General features: G+C 35.8%; 1 protein-coding gene across 3 annotated transcripts in view; it reads right to left on the bottom strand.

Annotated features, from left to right (window-relative positions):
• Positions 1-1,544: 1,544 nt before the first annotated feature.
• Positions 1,545-21,071, bottom strand: part of CLIC2 (chloride intracellular channel 2) — a 29,314-nt gene continuing 9,787 nt past the window's right edge. Inside the window, exons 2-7 of one of the 3 annotated variants that reach the window (XM_053891575.1) lie at positions 18,022-18,131; positions 17,771-17,896; positions 3,726-3,832; positions 2,873-3,054; positions 2,661-2,729; positions 1,545-1,951 (exon numbers count right to left, since the gene is read on the bottom strand). In XM_053891575.1, the coding sequence (XP_053747550.1) occupies positions 1,790-1,951; positions 2,661-2,729; positions 2,873-3,054; positions 3,726-3,832; positions 17,771-17,896; positions 18,022-18,131 (756 nt within the window). In that variant the 3' untranslated portion in view covers positions 1,545-1,789. The remainder of the gene's footprint in view (positions 1,952-2,660; positions 2,730-2,872; positions 3,055-3,725; positions 3,833-17,770; positions 17,897-18,021; positions 18,132-21,071) is intronic. The other 2 variants (XM_053891576.1, XM_019439374.2) reach the window with 2 other exon arrangements.

The following is a 21,071-nucleotide window of genomic DNA, read 5'->3' as shown; positions in this document are numbered from 1 at the left end:
TTTTAACTTTTTTGAGGAATCTCCATACTGTTTTACAGAGCAGCTGCACCAGTTTGCATTCCCACTAACAGTGTAAGAGGGTTCCCCTTTCTCCACATCCTTGCTAACATCTGTTGTTTCCTAAGTTGTTAATTTTAGCCATTCTGACAGGTGTGAGGTAGTATCCCATTCTGGTTTTGATTTGTAGTTCCCTGATGGTGAGTGATGTTGAGCCTCTTTTTATGTGCCTGTTGGCCATCTGGATGTCTTCTTTGGAAAAATGTCATGTCATCTGCCCATTTATTAACAGGATTATTTGTTTTTTGGATGTTCAGTTTTGTAATTTCTTTATGTATTTTGGATACTAACCCTTTATTGGATCTGTCATTTGCAAATATCTTCTCCCATTCCATCAGTTGGCTTTTATTTTTTATTTTTTTATTTTTTTTTATTTTATTTTTTTTTATTTTTTATTTTTTAATATATGAAATTTACTGTCAAATTGGTTTCCATACAACACCCAGTGCTCATCCCAAAAGGTGCTCAGTTGGCTTTTAGATTTGTTGATTGTTTCCTTCACTGTGCAGAAGTTTCTTATTTTGATGAAGTCCCAATAGTTTATTTTTATTTTTGTTTCCCTTGCCTCGGGAGAGATATCTAGAAAAGAGTTGCTGTGGCCTGTGTTTTCTCTTTAGGATGTTTATGGTTTCAGGTTTCATATTTAGGTATGTATTCCATTTTGAATTTTTGTGTAGTGAAGAAAGTGGTCAAGTTTCCATTTTTGCATGTTTCTGTGCAGTTTTTCTAACATCATTTGTTAAACAGACTGCTTTTTTCCAATTGGATATTCTTTGCTGCTTTGTTGAAGATTGACCATATAGTTGTAGGTTTATTTCTGGATTTTCTGTTCTGTTGATCTATGGTCTTCCTTTTTTGAGGCTGAACTTAGTTTCTTCTTTGAAGGACTGAGTTAAGTTCAGGTTTTGTTTTCAGATTTGAGTGATTTTATTTTAACATGTAAATTTGAGTACATATAGTAATAGAGCATTTTAAATTCTGTACAAATATTTGTGACTATCTTTTAAGCATAGCCTTCCTTCTCCTTTTATGGACAGCAACAAGACCTTTTGGTCAAATTTCCTAGTTTTTTTCTCATTTCTATTGAATAAAAGATCTGATTTACTTTGTAACTTTACCATATATTTGTTGTTAATCTTTTAAAAATTATTATTATTATGTTGTATCTAATGAATGCTTGCTCATTTAACAATATAATCTGGTCATAAAGGTCATATTCCCATCTCTGACTATGACACAGTCATATTTCTAGATGTTTAATGCCATTCTAATACCAGTTGGTCTTGATCTGTATTTAGAGCTGATTTTTAAAAGAATTCTTTTAGGATTTGCCTTTCTGATATACTCACTGTCTGATTTTATTATTCATATCAGAAATAAACTCAGAAGTTTAAGATTGTGGCTCTACTTATGTCATTTGTAAGTTCAGCCATCTGTTGAGCTTACACATAATGCATTCTAGGAATTCAATTAAATAGCAAAAGATCTTGATGCTTTCTGTGTCATTTAATATTGCAGTGCTTATGCCATAGAAATAAAGAAAAGTAAGTGAAAATATAAAGAACTTTAAAATACATAGTGGGAAGATAGTTTGGACTGGCCAGATACAGAAAATACAGCATTCTTTTCATGAGAGTTGGATAGAGGAAACAGTATTTTCCATATTCTTATTTCCAGAAACCTTTATAATATGACAAGTGAAAAGAGGGCTTTTTCTACTGAAAGAGTTGCCTTAACTCTTCTGTTTAGCCACACTTGCATAGGTATTTTCAATTTCTTTGTCTTCAGGACATGTGTGGATAAATTCTTCACGGGCATAGGCATTGTGAAGATAGCGCCAGACTCCTGAGAATTCTGCTGGAATGTCAAAGTCACGGTATTTCTTAGCAGCAACCTAGGGTTTTGGGAAAAAACGGTAATAAAAGGCATCAATGACATGCTTAGTGTGGAGAAACGTATTTCAAGAGTCAAGATCATTAAGGACATGTTATCTGCACAAAAATAATCTTGCACTTACTACTTTAAAGTTTTTTTTTACAAATGTAGACAAAGCTATATTTGTGTAATCATATTTATATTTATGCTGTGATTATCAGAAGAATTTCTCCACTAGACTAAGTTTGCTTAGGGTCCCAACTATGTCTTATTTCTTTATGTATTCTGTGTGTTTGGCATAGGACCTGAGACAGAATAAGTTCTGTTCAATAAGAATTTATTAAATCAATGATTAAGTCATCATGATACTATTAGTAGCTCACATTATTTATCATTTGTTATGACACTGTTCTAAGCATTCTACATGCTTTAATTTAATCAACAATTCTATGAAATGGGTAATATTACCCTTGTTTTTTTTAAGTTTATTTATTTATTTTGAGAGAGCATGCATGCAAGCATGGGAGGCAGAGAAAGAGAGAGAGAGAGAGAGAGAGAGAGAGAATCCCAAGCAGGCTTTGCACTGTCAGCACAGAGCCCCATGCGGGACTTGAACTCAGGAACCATGAGATCTTGACCTGAGCCAAAATCAAGAGTTAGATGCTCAGCTGACTGAGCCACCCAGGTACTCCTTACTCTTGTTTTATAGATAAGCCAGTGGAAAGCACCTTCTGATTTGGGAAGAAAAAAAACAAATTTTTATGGTTCCCAGAGGAGATCACTGTGGATTTTTTTTCCTAAGGAGAAAAAGGAGATATATACTATGTATAATGATGACAAAGCCATCATATAACAATCTCACACTAAATAGTCACTGTGTTTCATGCTGGCAACTCCCAACCCCCTCCCAAACCATTCAGTATGCCCTACAAAGGCTTACTTTAATAATGTTCAGTTTGGGCAACAAGCTGCAGTCAGCCAGTGTCAGCTGGTCCCCATCCAAGAACAATCTTCTGGAAACTTTGAGTTCCTCAGCACTGTCTGGATCAATTTCATCCAGAAGTGGGGTGTTTAAGTAGTCATCCAGACGTTTAAATTCTCTGAGCAGAGATTTTTCAAAATCTGAGGCAAAGAAGTCAGAAGGTTACTAATAAATGTTTTGTCTTCATGACTACATTTTACATAAGCTTTTCACACATTTAGACATCTCTATCTATACACATTGCTTACACTGGCCCTTCAAAATCTAAATAGTTAACTAGAACTCAACTACCCACTGATAAGACAGAATCAGGTGTTTAATCAAATGCTCTTTGACTCTTCTTGAGGAGCATTGGAAGGAGAGTCAAAGAAGGAAAAAGTCACATATGTTATTACTAAACACAGAAAAGTCAGAAAGTGGAATCAGAAACTAATAGCTCTTATGACTCAGAATACAGTAAACCCATTCAAGAATGGTCACGGGAGATAGTAGATGCTATAGTTTAAGAAACCTTAAAGGCACACAGGAAAAGTTGGGGGGTGGCTAAAAAATACAGTCCTGCAGTTAGTTAACTCCTAGCATGTCAATGCTCTAATTGAGCCAAGTTAGTAATTGCTATATTGAATCTTGGGTTCTAAATTTAATAAAATTTCATGGAAAGGAATTTCAAAGGAGAAAAGAAAAAAATCAGAGGAAGAGTGCATTCCCCAACATATATTACATATTCAGGAAAATCCCATGTTAGCTGAGTGAGACTGTGGGAGTCAGCAAATGTGTGAGAGAAATAGAAATTTAAATAAAGGTATCTTACTCTTATTTGCTTCTTTTTGTGTATTCTTAATGTATGCAGAAAATTTGGCAAAGAGGTTACAGCCCACATCAAAGGACTCCTTGTTCTTGGGACTCAGGTGAGGATACCTTAAAAAGAAACATCACTGCATGATTATTCACACATAAGTCAGAGACCAAGTGTCCTAGCTTGTACTCTACTGAAAATGGAGGTTTTAGAAAATTGTGCTGGAAACCGAGGGTTCTGAGAATCTCTATTTGTAAATATATATTTTTCCCAATATCAGAATACTTTAGTTTCTAAAGTTCACTAGGAAACAAGCTGTGGAAAATTCAAAGGCCATTTACCTGTAGGAACAAGGTTTTAAATGGTAGTTAAGTCCCCCATACTTGTTCCTGAAAGCCTATTTGGCAGAAGATATGTTGTTGGTAATACATTTTTAAAGCTAAGTAGGAAAAAATATGGCTTTAAATTATTGTAAATTCCATAAAAATGAAGGAATAAAGAGGATAGAGAGCATGGAAAAAGGTAGCCAAGATGTCCTCTCCTTAGTAATACAAAGTTCACTTAGCATAATAAAAATTAAATAATGTAATAAGGTAATCCACCACATTAAGAAATTAAATAGTACCATATTATCATGAGTAGATGCAGAAAAATTATTCAATGCAAAGCAATTCCTAGTCATAAAAAAACCCCACTAGCAACTAGAAATGATCAGGTCAAACACTTAGTCATCTTCCTTAATACCTCACTTTCTCTCCCTCCCCATATTTGCTCCATTAGCAATTCTATCCAGTTTATCTTTCAAAATATACCCAGAGCTTATCCACTTCTCACCACCTCCACTGCCCCCTGCCTTGTCCAAGTCTTATACTACTGCAATAGCTCTTTGACTATTCTCCCCACTCCCATGCTTGTCCCCCACACTCTTAGACTATTTTCCACTTGCTGCCAGAGCAATCATGTTAAAAGGTAAATTGTATCATGTATCTCCCCTACTTATTACCTTGCAATGCCCCCATCTCATTCAGACTCAGACCCCAAGTCCTCATAGTAGTCTACAGGGACTGATGTGATCTGACCCTATCTTACCACTCTGCTCTCATTTCCTCCTACTCTTTTCTCCACTCACTACACTTGAAACTTACCTCTTTGCTGTTCTTCAAATAGACCTGACAAGCTCCAGCCCCAAGGCTTTTTCACTTAGTCTTCCCTTAAATGGAGTGATTTCCTTTATGTATGCACATGACCTACTCCCTCTCTTCTTTTGGATCTTGTTTTTATATTTCTAAGTGAGACCTTCCTCTGCCCACTCTATTTAACATTGCAACCTTACCCTGCCCTTACCCCATACTTTACTCCCTAGTTTTATTTTTTCTTAGTATTTAACATCATCTAAAATAGTTTATATTTTGCTTTTTAATCTTGCCTATTTATTGTTTTCCCCAACTAGAATGTAAGGTCTACTAAGACAGTGTTTTTGCCTGGTTTAATCACTGATGTGTTTCAAGTGTCTAGAATATTGTTTGATAGTAAGTACTCAGTAAATATTTATTGAATGATTAAACTAATTCATTAATTTCCTTAACTTGATAAAATATATCCATCAAAAACTTTCAGCAAGCACCATATTACATGGTGAAATGTTAGAACTGTTTCCCTTAAAATGAGTAAATGATGAGAATAATCAGTATCACTACTTGTCTTCAACATTGTGCTGAATGTACTAACAAATAAGACAAACAACATTCTAAATGGTAACTTTAAAACCATTTACATTAAATTTAGGAACAAGACAGAATTAATGAGATATTTTGGTAAGGTGGCTAATACAAGTCAAACATTAAAAAAATAAGTTTTATATGCTACCAATAACCAGATGGAAATAGATATAGTAGCATATTCCATTTACAATTGTGATAAAGTATAAAATATTTAGAAATAACTTAATACAAAAGTATAGAACCAATATGAAACAAAACAAAACAAAACAAAACCTCATCAAAGAACATAGGGCTGGCACTTAGGTTGATAACCTAATGTAAATCAGTGGATGAATGGATAAAGGACATGTGGTGTATATACAATGGAATATTATTCAACCATAAAAAAGAAGGAAATCCTACTATTTCTAACAACATGAATGGACCTGGAGGACATTATGCTAGGTGAGATAAGTCAGACAGAGAAAGACAAATACTGTATGCTCTAACTTATATGTAGAACCTAAAAAGCAAAAATCATAAAAAAGAGAGTAAAATTATAGTTACTGGAGGCACCTTGGTGGGGGGATTGGGGAGATGTTTAAATGTTAAAAGCTTGCAATTAGTAGATAAATAAGCACAGCATAGTGATTATAGTCAACAAAACTATATTATAAACTTCAAAGTTCCCATTAGCAGTTACTCCCCATTCACACCTCCTCTCAGTCCCTGGAACCACTAATCTTTCTGTCTCTATGGACTTGCTTATTCTGGACATTTCATATAAATGGAATCATACAATATGTGGCCTATTGTTTTTGGCTTATTTCACTTAGTATGATGGTCAAGGCTCATATCCTGGTATGTATCAGTACTTCATTCTTTTTTATGGTTGAATAATATTTCATTGTATGGATAGACCACATTTTCTTTATCCAGTAATCACTTGATGGATATTTATGTTGTTTTCACCATTTGGCTAGTGTAAATAGTGCTGCTATGATTGTGTACACGTTTTTGTTTGAATACCTGTTTTCAGTTCTTTTGAGTATATATCTAGAAATAGAATTGCTGGGCTATGTGGTAACTCTATGTTGAAATTTTTGAGTAACTGTCAATCTTTTTTTCCACAATGGCAGAATTTCTACCAACAACGTATGAGAATTCCAATTTTTCCACATTTTTGTAAGCATTTGCTATTTCCTGTTTTTTTTTCTTTTTCGTGATAGCCATCTTAGTGGCTTTTAAGTGTTATCTCACTATGGTTTTTATCTGCATTTCCCCAATAACTAATGATGTTAAGCACCTTTACATGTACTCATTAGGCATTTGCATGTATTCTTTTGAGAAATGTCTACTTTCTTGACACTTTTAAAATTAGGTTGTTTGCTTTTCTGTTGTTGAATTGTAAGAGCTCTTTATATATTGTGGAAGCTAGACCTTTATCAGATACATGATTTGGAAACACTGTCTCCCATTTTTTTTGGATTAATTTTTCTTTTTTTTGATAGTGTTCTTTGATGCACAAATGGTTTTAGTTTGATGAACTCTAATTTATCTACTTTTTATTTCATTGCTGTGCATTTGGTGTCATATCTAAGATTCTATTGCCAAATACAAGGTCCTGAAGATTTACCCATATGTTTTCTTCTAAGAGTTTTATAGTTTCAGCCCATATGTCTAGGTCTTTGATGTGCTTTGAGTTAATTTTTGTTTATGGTATGAGGTAAGGGTCTAACTTTTTTCTCTTGCATGTGAATATCTAGTTTTCCCAGAATGATTTGTGGGGGAGACTATTCTTTCGTCATTGAATGGTTTTGGCACTCTTGAAAATCAATTGACCTTTGATGTATGGGCTTATTTCTAGACTCTCATTTCTCCACTATTGACTTATAAGTCTATTCTTATGCAAGCATTGCACCATTGTGATTATGGTAGGTTTGTAGTAAGTTTTGAAATCAGGAAGTGTGAGCCCTCCAACTTTGTCTTTATCAAGACTATTTTGGCTATTTGTGGTCTCTTGCAATTCCATATGAATTTGAGCATTGGCTTTTTTATTTCTGCAAAAACACCATTAGAATATTTATTGTGGTTGCATTGAATTAGTAGATCTTTTTGGGGAATATTTCTATCAATAAAATTAAGTCTTCTAGTCCACAAACATTGGATGTTTGTATGGGTTGAACTGTGTCTCCCCAAAAAGATACATTGGAGTCATAAACTCCAGTACTTTCTTTTTTAATTTTAATTTCTATGTTTATTTATTTTTGAGAGAGAGAGAGAGAGACAGAGTGCGAGCAGGGGAGGGGCAGACAGAGAGGGAGACACAGAATCTGAATTCGAAGCAGGTTCCAGGCTCCGAGCTGTCAGCACAGAGCCCAACATGGGGCTTGAACTCACGAACCGCGAGATCATGACCTTAGCTGAAGTTGGACGCTTAACCAATTGAGCGACCCAGGGGCCCTAAACTCCAGTACTTACTAATGTAACCTTATTTTGAAATATGATTGTTACATATGTAATTAGTTAAGACAAGGCCACACTGGAGTAAGGTGGGCCCATTAATCCAAATTACCAGTGTTCTTAAAAAGAGTATCTTTTCAAAAGACAGAGGAATGGGGAAAATGCCATGTGAAGATGGAGGATTGGAATTATGGATCCACAAGTCAAGGAACACCAGTGATTGCTGGAAAGCCACTGGAAACTAAGAAGAGGCAAGGAAGGATCTTTCTCCTAAAGGTTTCAGAGGGAGCATGGCCCTGCTGATTCTTTGACTTCATACTTCTGGCCTTCAGAACTATAAGACAAATTTCTGTTGTTTTAAACCACTCAATTTATGGCACTTAGTTGTGGCAGCCCTAAGAAACTAATATACATGTCTTTCCATTTTTTAGGTCTTCTTTCAGCAATGTTTTGTGATTTTCAGCAGAGAAGTCTTTATTAAGTTTATTCCGAAGTATTTTGTTATTTCTTATACTGTTGAAAATGGAATTGTTTTTTAAATTTACTTTTTGGATTATTCATTGGTAGTGTAAATAAAATAAAATTGATTTTTGTATATTGATCTGTATATTTCAATTGTACTTAAATCATGTATGAGTTCTAGTAGTTTTTTAGTGGATTTTAAAGGATTTTCTGTGTGAAAGATTATGCCATCTGCAAATAGAGATAGTTTTACTTCTTCCTTTCCACTTTGAATACTTTTTATTTATTTTTTTTCATAACCGCTCTGGTTAAAACTTCCAATACAGTGTTAAACAGAAGTATCAGATATGGTATCCCTGTGTTGTTCCTAATCCTAAGGGGAAAGTTTTCAATCCCTTACCATTAAGTATGATGTTATGTGTGGGTATTAAATGCTTTTTGTCAGGTTGAGGAACTTCCCTTCTGTTCCTAGTTTGTTGAGTATTATCATGAAATGGTGTCAGATTTTGTCCATTTTTTTTTTTTTTTGCATTGAGATGAGTATGGCTTCCCTCTTTTACTGGTGCTCTTTATTCTTCACATGACCTTAATTTACTGTCTAGTGGCCTCTCATTTATGCCTGAAGGACTCCCTGTAGCATTTTTTGTAGAATAGGTCTACTAGCAACAAAATTCCTCAGTTTTTGTTCATGTGGAATGTCTTAACTTCTCTTTCATTTTTGAAGGATAGTTTTGCCAGATATAGAATTCTTGGTTGATTTTTTTTCTTTCAGCACTTAATATGTCATCTCTCTGCCTTCTGGTCTCCATGGTTTCTGATGGAGAATCATCTGTTAACCTTACTGAATATCTCTTCTACATGATGAGTCATTTTTCTCTTGCTGCTTTCAAGATTCTATCTTTGGCTTTGGCTTTAGATAATTTGATTATAATGTATCCTGGTGTTGATATCTTTGTCTCTATTCCACTTGGAATTCATTGACCTCCTTGGATGTACAGATAAATGTATTTAATTAAATTTGGGAAACTTTCAGCCATTATTACTTCAAACATTCTTCTGCATCTTTATCTCTGTTGTCTCATTCTGGGACTCCCATTATGTGTATCTTGGTACATTTGATGGTATTCCACTGGTCTGTTAGATTCTGTTCATTTTCTTCCTTTTACTCAGACTGGATAATCTCAATCAATTTATGCTCACTTTTGCTTATTACCTCTTTTATCTGTTCAAATCTGCTGTTGAAACCCTCTAGTGAATTGTTCATTTTAGTAATTGTACTTTTCAACTCCAGATTTTCTATTTGGTTCCTTTTTACAGTTTCTTTTTATTGCTGTTCTCTCTATGCTGAGGATTCTCTCTGTGGTTTCCTTTAGTTCTTTGTTTATGGCTTTCTTTAGCATTCTAAACATATTTAAGACAGTTGATGTAAAGTCTTTGTCTATTGAATCACATATCTGGATTTTCTTAGGAACAGATTCTATTAATTTCTTTTTTATCCTGTGAACGGGCCATACTTTCTTGTTTCTTGACATGAATTATATTTTTTTTCTTGAAAACTGGACGCTCAAATATTATAAGGTAGAAACTCTGAAAATCAGATCCTTCCATTCCTTGGGGTTTGTGTTGCTGCTTATTATGAGTATTGTTTATTTGTTTAGTAAATTTTCTGAAGTAATTTTTTAAACTCTGTGTTCTTTGTTGTTTGGGGCTACTGAAATATTTGTCCCATTATCTTTGGTTGGTTATCGATTTAATGGATATTTTGTTATTCTCCTGGAACCAAACCAACCAGCCAAGCAAACAAACCAAGAAAGAAAATGTATCCCAGTGTTTGCAGTCTTTCTCTGAGTTGAGGCTCTCCTTCAATGCTTATGTATGCAGTTTACAGCTTAGCCTTCAATTTCTTTTTTTTTCAATGTGTATTTACTTTTGAGAGACAGAGAGAGAAAGAGCGAGCACAAGCAGGGGAGAGGCAGAGACAGGGAGACACAGAATCAGAAGCAGGCTCCAGGCTCTGAGCTGTCAGCACAGAGCCCGACGCGGGGCTCAAACTCGCGGACCACGAGATCATGACCTGAGCCGAAGTTGGATGTCTAACCGACTGAGCCACCCAGGTGCCCCTAGCCTTCAATTTCTGCTTGCATGGTGCCTGAAGTCAGAAGTAAGAGCTTAGGGTCTTCTCAGGTCTTTTCTGAGCATAGGCCTAAACCTGGACATGTGCATGGGCTTCTAGAGTCCTTAGAATACATGAAAGCTTTTTTTAAAGCCCATATTCCCCTACGTATCCCCCAAACATCCAGCCTATTTCTTCCAAGGCTTTTCAGTTTGTCTATTGCTTTCCTCAAGTGCTATTTCTTTCCCCATGTGGCAACGGCTAATACATGTGCCTTTAAATGCCTTCCATAAATGCCACCAAAGAGCCTGCCTCAACCCTGGGAAAGCTCCAGGGTAGGTGAAAAAACACAAACCCTCAAGCCAATCCTTCAGGGTGCCACTAGGACAAACCACATAACCACAGTTTTTGAGAATAAAGCCCATATCATGTCTTCTGATACCAGTGTCCTGCACCCACAATGTGGACTACTATGTTTAAGGCTGCTCAAGACTGGGGAGTGGAATATGGTAACAAGATAATCTAAAATGCCACAAGGCTCTTTTACTAAAATTCAGCTTTTTTTCTTTATTACTATTTCCTTCAGTGTTGTAAATTTTTGGTTAGATTCCAGAATTCTGGAAAAGTTGATTCTGACGGTTTTTCCCCCCAAGCTATTCATTGCTTTCATGGAGGGATAGATTTTTGGAGTTCCATACTCCCTCATTTTCATTGACGTGGGTATCTAACAGGTTTTAAATTTTTATATGAAGTTTATATGGACTTCCATATAAACTTTGCTAGACTTCCATATCTAGCAAAATAATCACTCTGGAGGGCTTTGTAAAAAGAAAGTACATTTTAACATTGTTTGTAATGCCAAAACCTAGAACATCTTTCAGCTGTTTCTCTAACAATGGTAACTGTTATGAACCGGTGATTGCTGTGTGTTATCCTATCCTTTTTATCATTACCCTTTTAAAAATGGAAGTTTTTATTCCAGCTATCCAGTTCCTGCTCTACCATGATATATCGAGTGTATCAAGGAGTTGGTGGAGAAAACTTGTCTTTTAATTTATTTAATTGCCCTACAATTAGTATCTAATGGAGATGTTGCACATCACCCAAAGATCTTGAACTTTGAGCAGGATGCAGTAACTATATGGAACTTGGAAGTTGTATCTCTTGGGAGTAAGTGTGTTGCATGTAAGAAGCAGACTATGGCTGATAACACAGTTCTGTACCTCTCTCTCTTTCTTTTCCTTCTTTCCTTCCTTTCCTTCCTTTCATTAACTAAAACTTGTTTTTGTTTTATTAGGGGTGGTGATATACCTGGATAAAAACTACATTTCTTAGGTCCCCTTTATATTTATATGTGACCATGTGAATTATTTTTGGATGATGAAATGTAAATAATGCAAATTGTTGAGGTGGCTTCTGCAAAAACTTCTTAAATCTAGCTTGTACCTTTTGGGGCGCCTGGGTGGCTCAGTCGGTTAAGCGTCCGACTTCAGCCCAGGTCATGATCTCATGGTTGTGAGTTCGAGCCCTGCATTGGGCTCTGTGCTGACAGCTCAGAGCCTGGAGCCTGCTTCGGATTCTCTGTCTCCCTCTATCACTGCCCCTCCCCTCCTTGCATTCTGTCTGTCTGTCTATCTCTCTCAAAAATAAATAAACATTTAAAAAAATCTAGCTTGCATCTTTTGTTCTTTGTCCTTTTCCTTCTTCTTGTGTGGGAATTAGATCTGTTGCTTGGAATTCCAGTGGACATATTGTCACCACGAATTAACTTTGAGACTGGAAGCCTCACCTGAAGGATAGCACAGAAGAGAGATTAGAAAGAGCTTGGGTCCCCAGTGAAGTCATGGAACCATCATTCCATCCCTATAATCACTCATTCTTGGCTCATTATGTGAGAAAAATAAAACCCGTATTTATTTAAGCCACTTTTTTCATCTCTAGTTATCAGAATTGAATGCAAACCCTAACTGATACATAAGCCAACAGAAAATCAGAAGGATTTGACAAGATGATTCACAGAACAAAACCAAATGATCAATCAACATATGTAAAGATGCTCAAATTCACCTATTATTCAGGGAAATGCAATGTAAAGTATCAATGTGATATCACTATACCCATCACATTGGCACAGATTTAAAGAGTGATAACACCTAAATCTTCATCACCTCTTTTACCCATCCCCCACCCACCTCCCTTTTGGTAACCATCACCTTGTTCTCTATAGTTAGGAGTTTGTTTCTTGGTTTGCCTCTCTCTCTCTCTCTCTCTCTCTCTCTCTCTCTCTCTCTGTCTTTCTCTCTCTTTTTCTCCTCTGCTCATTTGTTTTGTTTCTTAAATTCCACCTATGAGTGAAATCATATGGTGTTTATCTTTCTATGACTGACTTATTTTGCTTAGCATAATACTCTCTAGCTCCATACACATCGTTGCAAATAGCAAGATTTCATTCTTTTTTATGGCTGAGTAATATTCCATCTGGTCCAGTGTATCATTCAAAGCCATTGTTTCCTTGTTGATCTTCTGCTTAGGTGATCTGTCCATTGATATAAGTGGGGTGTTAAAGTCTTGTATTTTTGTATTATCATCAGTGAGTTTCTTTAGGTTTGTTATTAATTGATTTATATATTTGGCTGTTCCAAGTTGGAGGCATAAAATTTACAGTTGTTAGATCTTGTTGTATAGACCCCTTTATTATGATATAGTGCCTTTCTTCATCTCTTATAACAGTTTTTGGTTTAAATCTAGTTTGTCTGATGTAAGTATGGCTACTCCAGCTTTCTTTTGATGTCCATTAATATGATACATTATTCTTCAATTTATCTTCAATTGTTTTTTCAACCTAGAAGTGAGTTTGGGGCTAAAATGAGTCGCTTGTAAGCAGCATATCAATGGGTCTTTTTTTTTTTTTTATCCATTCTGACCCTATGTCTTTTGATTAGAGCACTTAGTCCATTTACACTTACAGTAATTATTGATAGATATGAATTTAGTGTCATTGTATTACCTGAAAGTTGCTACTCATGTAGATTGTCTTTGTTCTTTTCTAGTCTTTGTTGCTTTTGGTCTCTCTTTCCTGCTCAAAGTGTTCCTTTTAATAATTCTTTTTTTTTTTTTTAATTTATTTTTGGGACAGAGAGAGACAGAGCATGAACGGGGGAGGGGCAGAGAGAGAGGGAGACACAGAATCGGAAACAGGCTCCAGGCTCCGAGCCATCAGCCCAGAGCCTGACGCGGGGCTCGAACTCACGGACCGCGAGATCGTGACCTGGCTGAAGTCGGACGCTTAACCGACTGCGCCACCCAGGCGCCCCTCCTTTTAATAATTCTTGCAGAGCTTGTTTAGTGTTCATGAACTCCTTTAGTTTTTGCTTGTCTTGGAAACTCTGTACCTCTCCTATTCTGAATGGCAGACTTGCTGGATAAGGTATTCTTGCCCGCATATTTTTCCTGTTTAGTACATTGAATATATCCTGCCACTCCCTTCTGGCCTGCCAGAAGGCCTGTGGACACATCTGCTTCTAACCTTATATGTCTACTTTTGTAGGTTAATGACATTTTGTCTCTAGCTGCTTTCAGAATTATCTCTTTGTTTTTGTATTTTGAAGGTTTCACTATGATATGTCTTGGTGTTGACCTGTTTTTGTTGATTTTGAGGGGAGTTCTCTGTGCTTCTTGGACTTGAATGCCTGTTTCCCTCCCCCCCCAGATTAGGGGTTCTTAGATATAAAACCTTGTGTCCCCTTTCCCCCTTCTTCTTCTTCTGGAACTCCTATGATATGGATAGTATTGCACTGTATACAATCGCTGAGTTCCCTAAGTCTATATTTGTGATCCAATAGTTTTCGTTCTCTCTCCTTTTCAGCCTCATCATTTTCCATAATTTTATATTCTGTATAACCTATTCATTCATTTACTTCTTCCGTCCTTGTTGTGATTACATCTGCTCAGTTTTACATCTCATAGCATTTTTTTTTTTTATTTTGGCCTAATTTTTAGGTTTTTTTCTCTGCATCAAGGGTTTCTCTGGTATATTCTATGATTTTTTTTCAAGCCCATCTACTATTCTTATGACTGTTTTTCTAAATTCTTGTTCAGATATATTATTTATATCTATTTTGAGTAAATCCTTGACTGTGGTTGCTTCTTGATTTTTTTGGGGGGAGAATTAATCTATCTTGTAATTTTATCTAGGTTTCTGTCTTTTGTGTGTATGAAAGCTTGTTATGTTTCATGTTCTTGAGAGTAATGCTATAGTAAGAAGGGTTTATACAATGTCCAGGGCCTGGCACTTCAGGAAGTGTTTCTGGTATAGGCTATGTGGCCGCTGCTGCAGTAAATTGTCTGTCAGTCCTCTGCAGAGTTCCTCCTTGCTTTAAATGGGGAGTGTTTGGACCTTTAACTAGGTGTGCTTTGATTTGTTTGTTAAAAGAAACCTGCCACGTTCTCTTCCTCAAATTATGCAGATTGTTCTCTTAATCCTCAGATTGATTTCTTAGGTGTGCAAAATGATTTGCCGTTGATCTAGCTGTGTTCAAGGGACAAGACAAGCCCAGGGTCCCTTTACTACTCTGCCATCTTAAATCCTCTTTCTTGGCTGAGTAATATTCCATACACCATATATATACCACATCTTCTTTTTTATTTTAGAGAGAGAGGGAGAGAGAGCGAGCAGGGGAGAGGGGCAGAGGGAGACAGAGAGAGAGAGAGAGAGAGAGAGAGAGAGAATCTTAAGCAGGCTCCATGCTCAACATGGAGCCCAACATGGGTCTCCATCCCATAACCATGGGATCATGATCTGAGCCGAAATCAAGAGTTGGATGCTCAACTGACTGAGCCACCCAGGCGCCTCACACATCTTCTTAATCCATTCATAAATCCATGGAAACTTGGGCTATTTCCATAATGTGGGTATTATAGGTAATGCTGCTATAAACATTGGGGTGCATGTATCCCTTTGAATTAGTATTTTTGTATTCTTTTTAAAAAATGTTTATTTATTTCTTTTGAGACAGAGAGAAACCGTGTGTGATCTGGAGAGGGGCACACACACACACACACACACAGGAAGAAAGAGAGAGAGAGAGAATATCAAGCAGGCTCTGTGTCATCAGCACAGAGACCAACTAGGGCTTGATTTCATGAACTGTGAGATCATGACCTGAGCCAAAATCGAGAGCTGAATGCTTAACTGACTGAGCTGCCCAGGCACACCAGTATTTTTGTATTCTTTGCATAAATACCCAGTAGTACAGTTACTGGGTCATAGGGTAGTTCTATTTTTAGTTTTTTGAGGAACCTCCAGACTGTTTTCCACAAACTGCACTAGTTTACATTCCCACGAACAGTACAAGAGAGTTCCTTTTTCTGCATATCCTCCACAACACTTGTTGTTTCTTGTGTTGTTGATTTTAGCCACTCTGACAGGTGTGAGGTGATATCTCATTGTAGTCTTGATTTGCATTTCCCTGATGATGAGTGATGTTGAGCATCTTTTCATGTGTCTGTCGGCCATGTGGATGTCTTCTTTGGAAAAATATTAATTCACATATTCTGCCCATTAAAAAAGTTTATTTATTTATTTTTAGAGAGACAGAGACAGTGCAAGTGGGGGAAGGACAGAGAAAGAGGGAAAGAGAGAGAATCCCAAACAGGCTCTGCACTGCCAGTACAGAGCCTAATGCGAGGCTTGAACCCATGAAGCTCCAAGATCATGACCTGAGGCAAAACTAAGAGATGCCTAACCGACTGAGCCATCCAGGTGTCCTTCTTCTGCCCTTTTTAAACTAGATTATTTTGTTTTTGGGTGTTCAGTTTTATAAGTTCTTTATATATTTAGGATACTAATCCTTTATCAGATATGTCATTTGCAAATATCTTCTCCCATCCCACAGGTTGCCTTTTAGTTTTGTTGATTGCTTCCTTCACTGTGCAGAAGTTTTATATTTTGATTAAGTCCCAACAGCTTATTTTTGCTTTGTTTTCCTTGTCTCAGGAGACATATCTAGTAAGAAGTTGCTATGGCCAATATCAGAGAAGTTGCTGCCTGTGTTCTCCTCTAGGATTTTGATAGTTTCCTGTCTCACATTTAGGTCTTCAACGCATTTTTTAAAAAAATTTTTTATTGTGGAAAAAATATATAAAATCTGCCATTTTAAGCATTTTTTATGTTTACAATTCAGTGACATTAATTACATTCACTGTTTTGTGCAACCATCACTACTGTCTATTTCTTTTTTATTTCAAGTTTTTATTTAAATTCTAGTTAGTTAACATATGTGGTAAAATTGATTTCAGGTGTAGAAATTTAGTGATTCATCACTTACCTATAATACCCAGTGCTCATCACAAGTGCCTTCCTTAATCCACTTTGAATTTACTTTTGTGTACAGTGTAAGAAAAGGGTCCAATTTCATTCTTTTGCTTGTTGCTGTCCAGTTTTCCTAACACCATTTGTTGAAGACACTATCTTTTTCCCATTGGATATTCTTTTCTGCTTTGTCAAAGATTAATTGACCATACGGTTGTGGGTTCATTTCTGGGTTTTCTATTCTGTTCTATTGATCTATGTGTCTATTTTTGTGCCACTACCATACTGTCTTGATCACTACAGCTTTGTAATATAACTTGAAGTCTGTAATTGTGATGCCTCCAGAAACAGACCCATAAATACATAGCATAAACCACTGGTTGTCAGAGGTTAAAGGGGTGGAGGATGTGTGAAAATGGGTGAAGAGAAATGGAAGATATAGACTTCCAGTTATGGAATAAATAAGTCATGCGAATAAAAGGCACAGATAGCATAAGGAATATAAAAGTACTTTGAAATGTTAAATCTAATATCTTTGTGTATTTAAAGTTGAAGGGGGGAAGTTTATGCTTAGTAGACATAATATTTCTCAACCTGCAGAGCTTAGAGATCAGACCAAATCAAAAGCTGTTTCAAAACTGAAGATCTTGTGAGGGCTCTACAATAAAACAAGTCGAATTTCTATCAGTATAAATTCCCCCAAACTTCATTATGGCTGAAATTCCCTGCCTTCCCAAGGTTTCCCAAAATCCATCTTTTGCCCTTTCCTTATAGACTGCTTACAACTCAGAAAGTTTTAATACCTTTACATATATTAAATAAGTAATTCTGTAGTAAAGTTGTGTAGTCATATAAAGAGTAATCAAGGGGATCTTTGAAAACTTTGCTAGAAAAATAGCAAAAGAGAGGCCAACAGTGAAAAAAAGATGTCTAGAAGAATTCTCAATCTGCAATAAATAGGGCAATACAATAGATTTTCTCAACAACAATAATACCCTGTAGAATGCTGTACCTTGGAGGAGCCAGTGTCTGCTCTAGAAACTCCTCAATTTTAATGAAGTCTGTTTTCAACTCCTTGTTATACACCAGGAAGGGAGGATTGGTGCCTGGGGCTAAGTCTTTCAGCTCTTCAGGCTTTCTATAATTATTGAAAATAAGTAGAGTTAAGCCTTTAGATATAGTACACATTATACAAACACAAACATTATATTGGTGTCTACCAATTTCACTCTTCAGAATGAAACATGTCCTGATTTCTCTTACCTGGTCATGTCAACAGTAGTTACATTGAATTTAACTCCTTTAAGCCAGAGGATCATAAAAAGGCGTTGGCAAAAGGGACAGTTTCCAATACTCTCCCCATCACTTCCAGCCTGTTAAGATAAAGGAAGGCCTCATTCATTCATTTGCTCAGTATGTATTGAGTGCCTACTGGGAGATGAACCAGTTGCTAGAGATAACCTTAATCTTATGGATTCTATTATCTGTGGGCAGATGGAGATAATGAATCAAATAAGTTTATTGTATTTAAAATGACAAGTCTGATTAGTACATAATAATAATAGTTTGTTTTATATATTACCAGAATATATATAATATAACCATTTCCTGTTGATGGGCATTTCAGATATTCCAAAATTTTTGCTATCCTAAATATTTCAGCAGCAAATATTTTGGGGCATATAATTTGTTCCACTGCTGAGATTATATCTTTAGAATTAATATTTAAAATGAGAATGTTGAAAAAAGACTAAGTGCATTTTCCGTTTTAATAGATCCTGCCAAATTTCCTTCCTGAGAGGCATTTTCCATATGTTTATTGCCCATTTGATTGCCTTATTTTGTGAAGTGTTTGTTCATGACAATCTTACATTTTTTTCTATTAAAGTGATGACATTTTCCTTATTGATTTGAAAAATTTATTTACATACTGAAGATATTAACACTTTTTGATACACATTACATGTATTTTAAAACATGGCCTATGTGAAATTTAGATTTTACATAAAATCTATTACTTTTTTCCTCTATGCAGTCTAGTTTTTCTGATCTGCTTACATGACTATTATATACATAAAGATTACAAAGAATATCCCACCTTTCTTATTTTGTTTTATTATAAAGATGTTCTCTTATGTTTTCTTTTAGTACCTTCATGGTTTCATTTTTGGCATTTGTTTCATCGATTTGGAATTTATTTTGGCAGAGTTATATTGGGACTTTAGCCTATGTATTCAATTTGTTTTTTTACAAATAGATAATAGTTAAAAATTTTTTTTAACATTTATTTATTATTGAGAGACACAGAGCATGAGCAGGGGAGGGGTAGAGAGAGGGGAAGACACAGAATCCGAAGCAGGCTCCAGGTTCCGAGCTGTCAGCACAGAGCCCGACGTGGGGCTCAAATTCACAAACTGAGATCATGACCTGAGCCAAAGACGGTCGCTTAACTGAGTCACCCAGGCGCCCCAGTTAATAGTTGTTTTAACACCATCCATTTAAAGATCCATCTTTTGCCCAGCATTACCCTGATGCCAAAACCACACAAAGACACTATAGAAACAGAAAACTACAGGTCAATATCCCTGATAAACATAGATGCAAAAATCCTCAACAAAATGTTAGCAAATAGCATTTAACAATACATTAAAATTATACTTCACCAAGATCAGGTGGAATTTATTCCAAAGATGCAAGGATGGTTTAAAATTCAAAAATCACACAACACCCAGTGCTCATCCCAAAAGGTGCCCTCCTCAATACCCATCACCCACACTCAAAAATAAAATTCAAAAATCAATCAATACAGGATATTAACAACAACAAAAGGATTAAAACCATATGACTATCTCAATAGATGCAGAAAAACCATTTGACAAAATACAACATCCATCCATGATAAAAACTCTCAATAAAATTGATTTGGAGGGAACATATCTCAACATAATAATGAAATATATGAACACTCCACAGCTAACATCATATTCACTGGTGAAAAATTGAAAGCTTTTCCTCTAAGATCAGGAATAAGACAAGGATGTCCAGTCTCACCACTTTTATTCAACATAGTACTGGAAGTCCTAGCTGCAGTAATCAGACAACAAAAAGAAATAAAAGGCATCCAAATTGATAAAGAAGAAGTTAAAATGTCACTATTTGCAGATGACATAATACTCTATGTAGAAAACCCTAAAGACTACACACACACACACACACACACACACACACACATACACACACACACTATTAGAACGAATAAATGAATTCAGTAAAGACCCAGGATACAAAATTAATATACAGAAATCTGTTGCATTTCTAAACACCAATAATTTAGTAGCAGAAAGAGAAATTAAGAAAACAATCCCATTTACAATTACATTAACAAGAATAAGATACCTAGGAATAAATTTTACCAAGGAGGTGAATGACCTATACTCTGAAATCTATAAGACACTGATGAAAGAAATTAAAGATGACACAAACAAATAGAAAGATATATTGTGCTCATAGATTGGTAGAATTAATATAGTTAAATTTTGTTAAAATGTCCATAGTACACAAAGCCATCTACAGATTCAATGCAATCTCTATCAAATGCTGATGGCATTTTTTGCAGAACTGGAACAAATAGTTGTAAAAATTCGTATAGAATCACAAAGACCCTGAATAGCCAAAGTAATCTTGAGAAAGAACAAAGCCACAGGTATCATGCTCACTGATTTCAAACTATACTACAAAGCTATAATAATCAAAACAGTATGGTACTGGCACAAGAATAGACACATAGATCAATGGAACAAGATAGCCCAGAAATAAATCCATGATTATATGGTTAATTAACCTATGACAAAGGAGGCAATAATAATCAATGGGGATAACACAGTCTTTTCAATAAATGGTACTGGGAAAACTCGACAGCTACATGTGTAAGAATGAAATTGGACCACTGGCTTTTTTTTTTTTACACCACACACAAAAATGAATTCAAAATGGATTAAGATCCCAAATGTAGGATCTGAAACCATAAAATTCCTAAAGGAAAACATAGGCAGCAATCTCTTGGACATCAGCTTTAGCAACATATTTATGGCTATGTCTCCTGAGGCAAGGTAAACAAGCAAAAATAAGCTATTGGGACTACACCAAAATGAAAAGCTTTTGCACGGCAAAAGAAACTTTTAACAAAACAAAAAGGCAACCTCCTGAATGAGAGAATATATTTTCAAATAATACATCTGATTGGGGGGGGGGGTAATATCCCAAATATGTTAAGAACTGCTGGGGCGCCTGGGTGGCCCCTTCGGTTAAGCATC

This window comes from Panthera pardus, unplaced genomic scaffold, assembly GCF_024362965.1.
Source record: "Panthera pardus isolate Hobbes unplaced genomic scaffold, ASM2436296v1 HiC_scaffold_27, whole genome shotgun sequence".
NCBI classification, from domain to species: domain Eukaryota; kingdom Metazoa; phylum Chordata; class Mammalia; order Carnivora; family Felidae; genus Panthera; species Panthera pardus.
The sequence above is the reverse complement of the archived record's forward strand: the minus strand, read 5'-3'. Positions and strand labels throughout refer to the sequence as shown.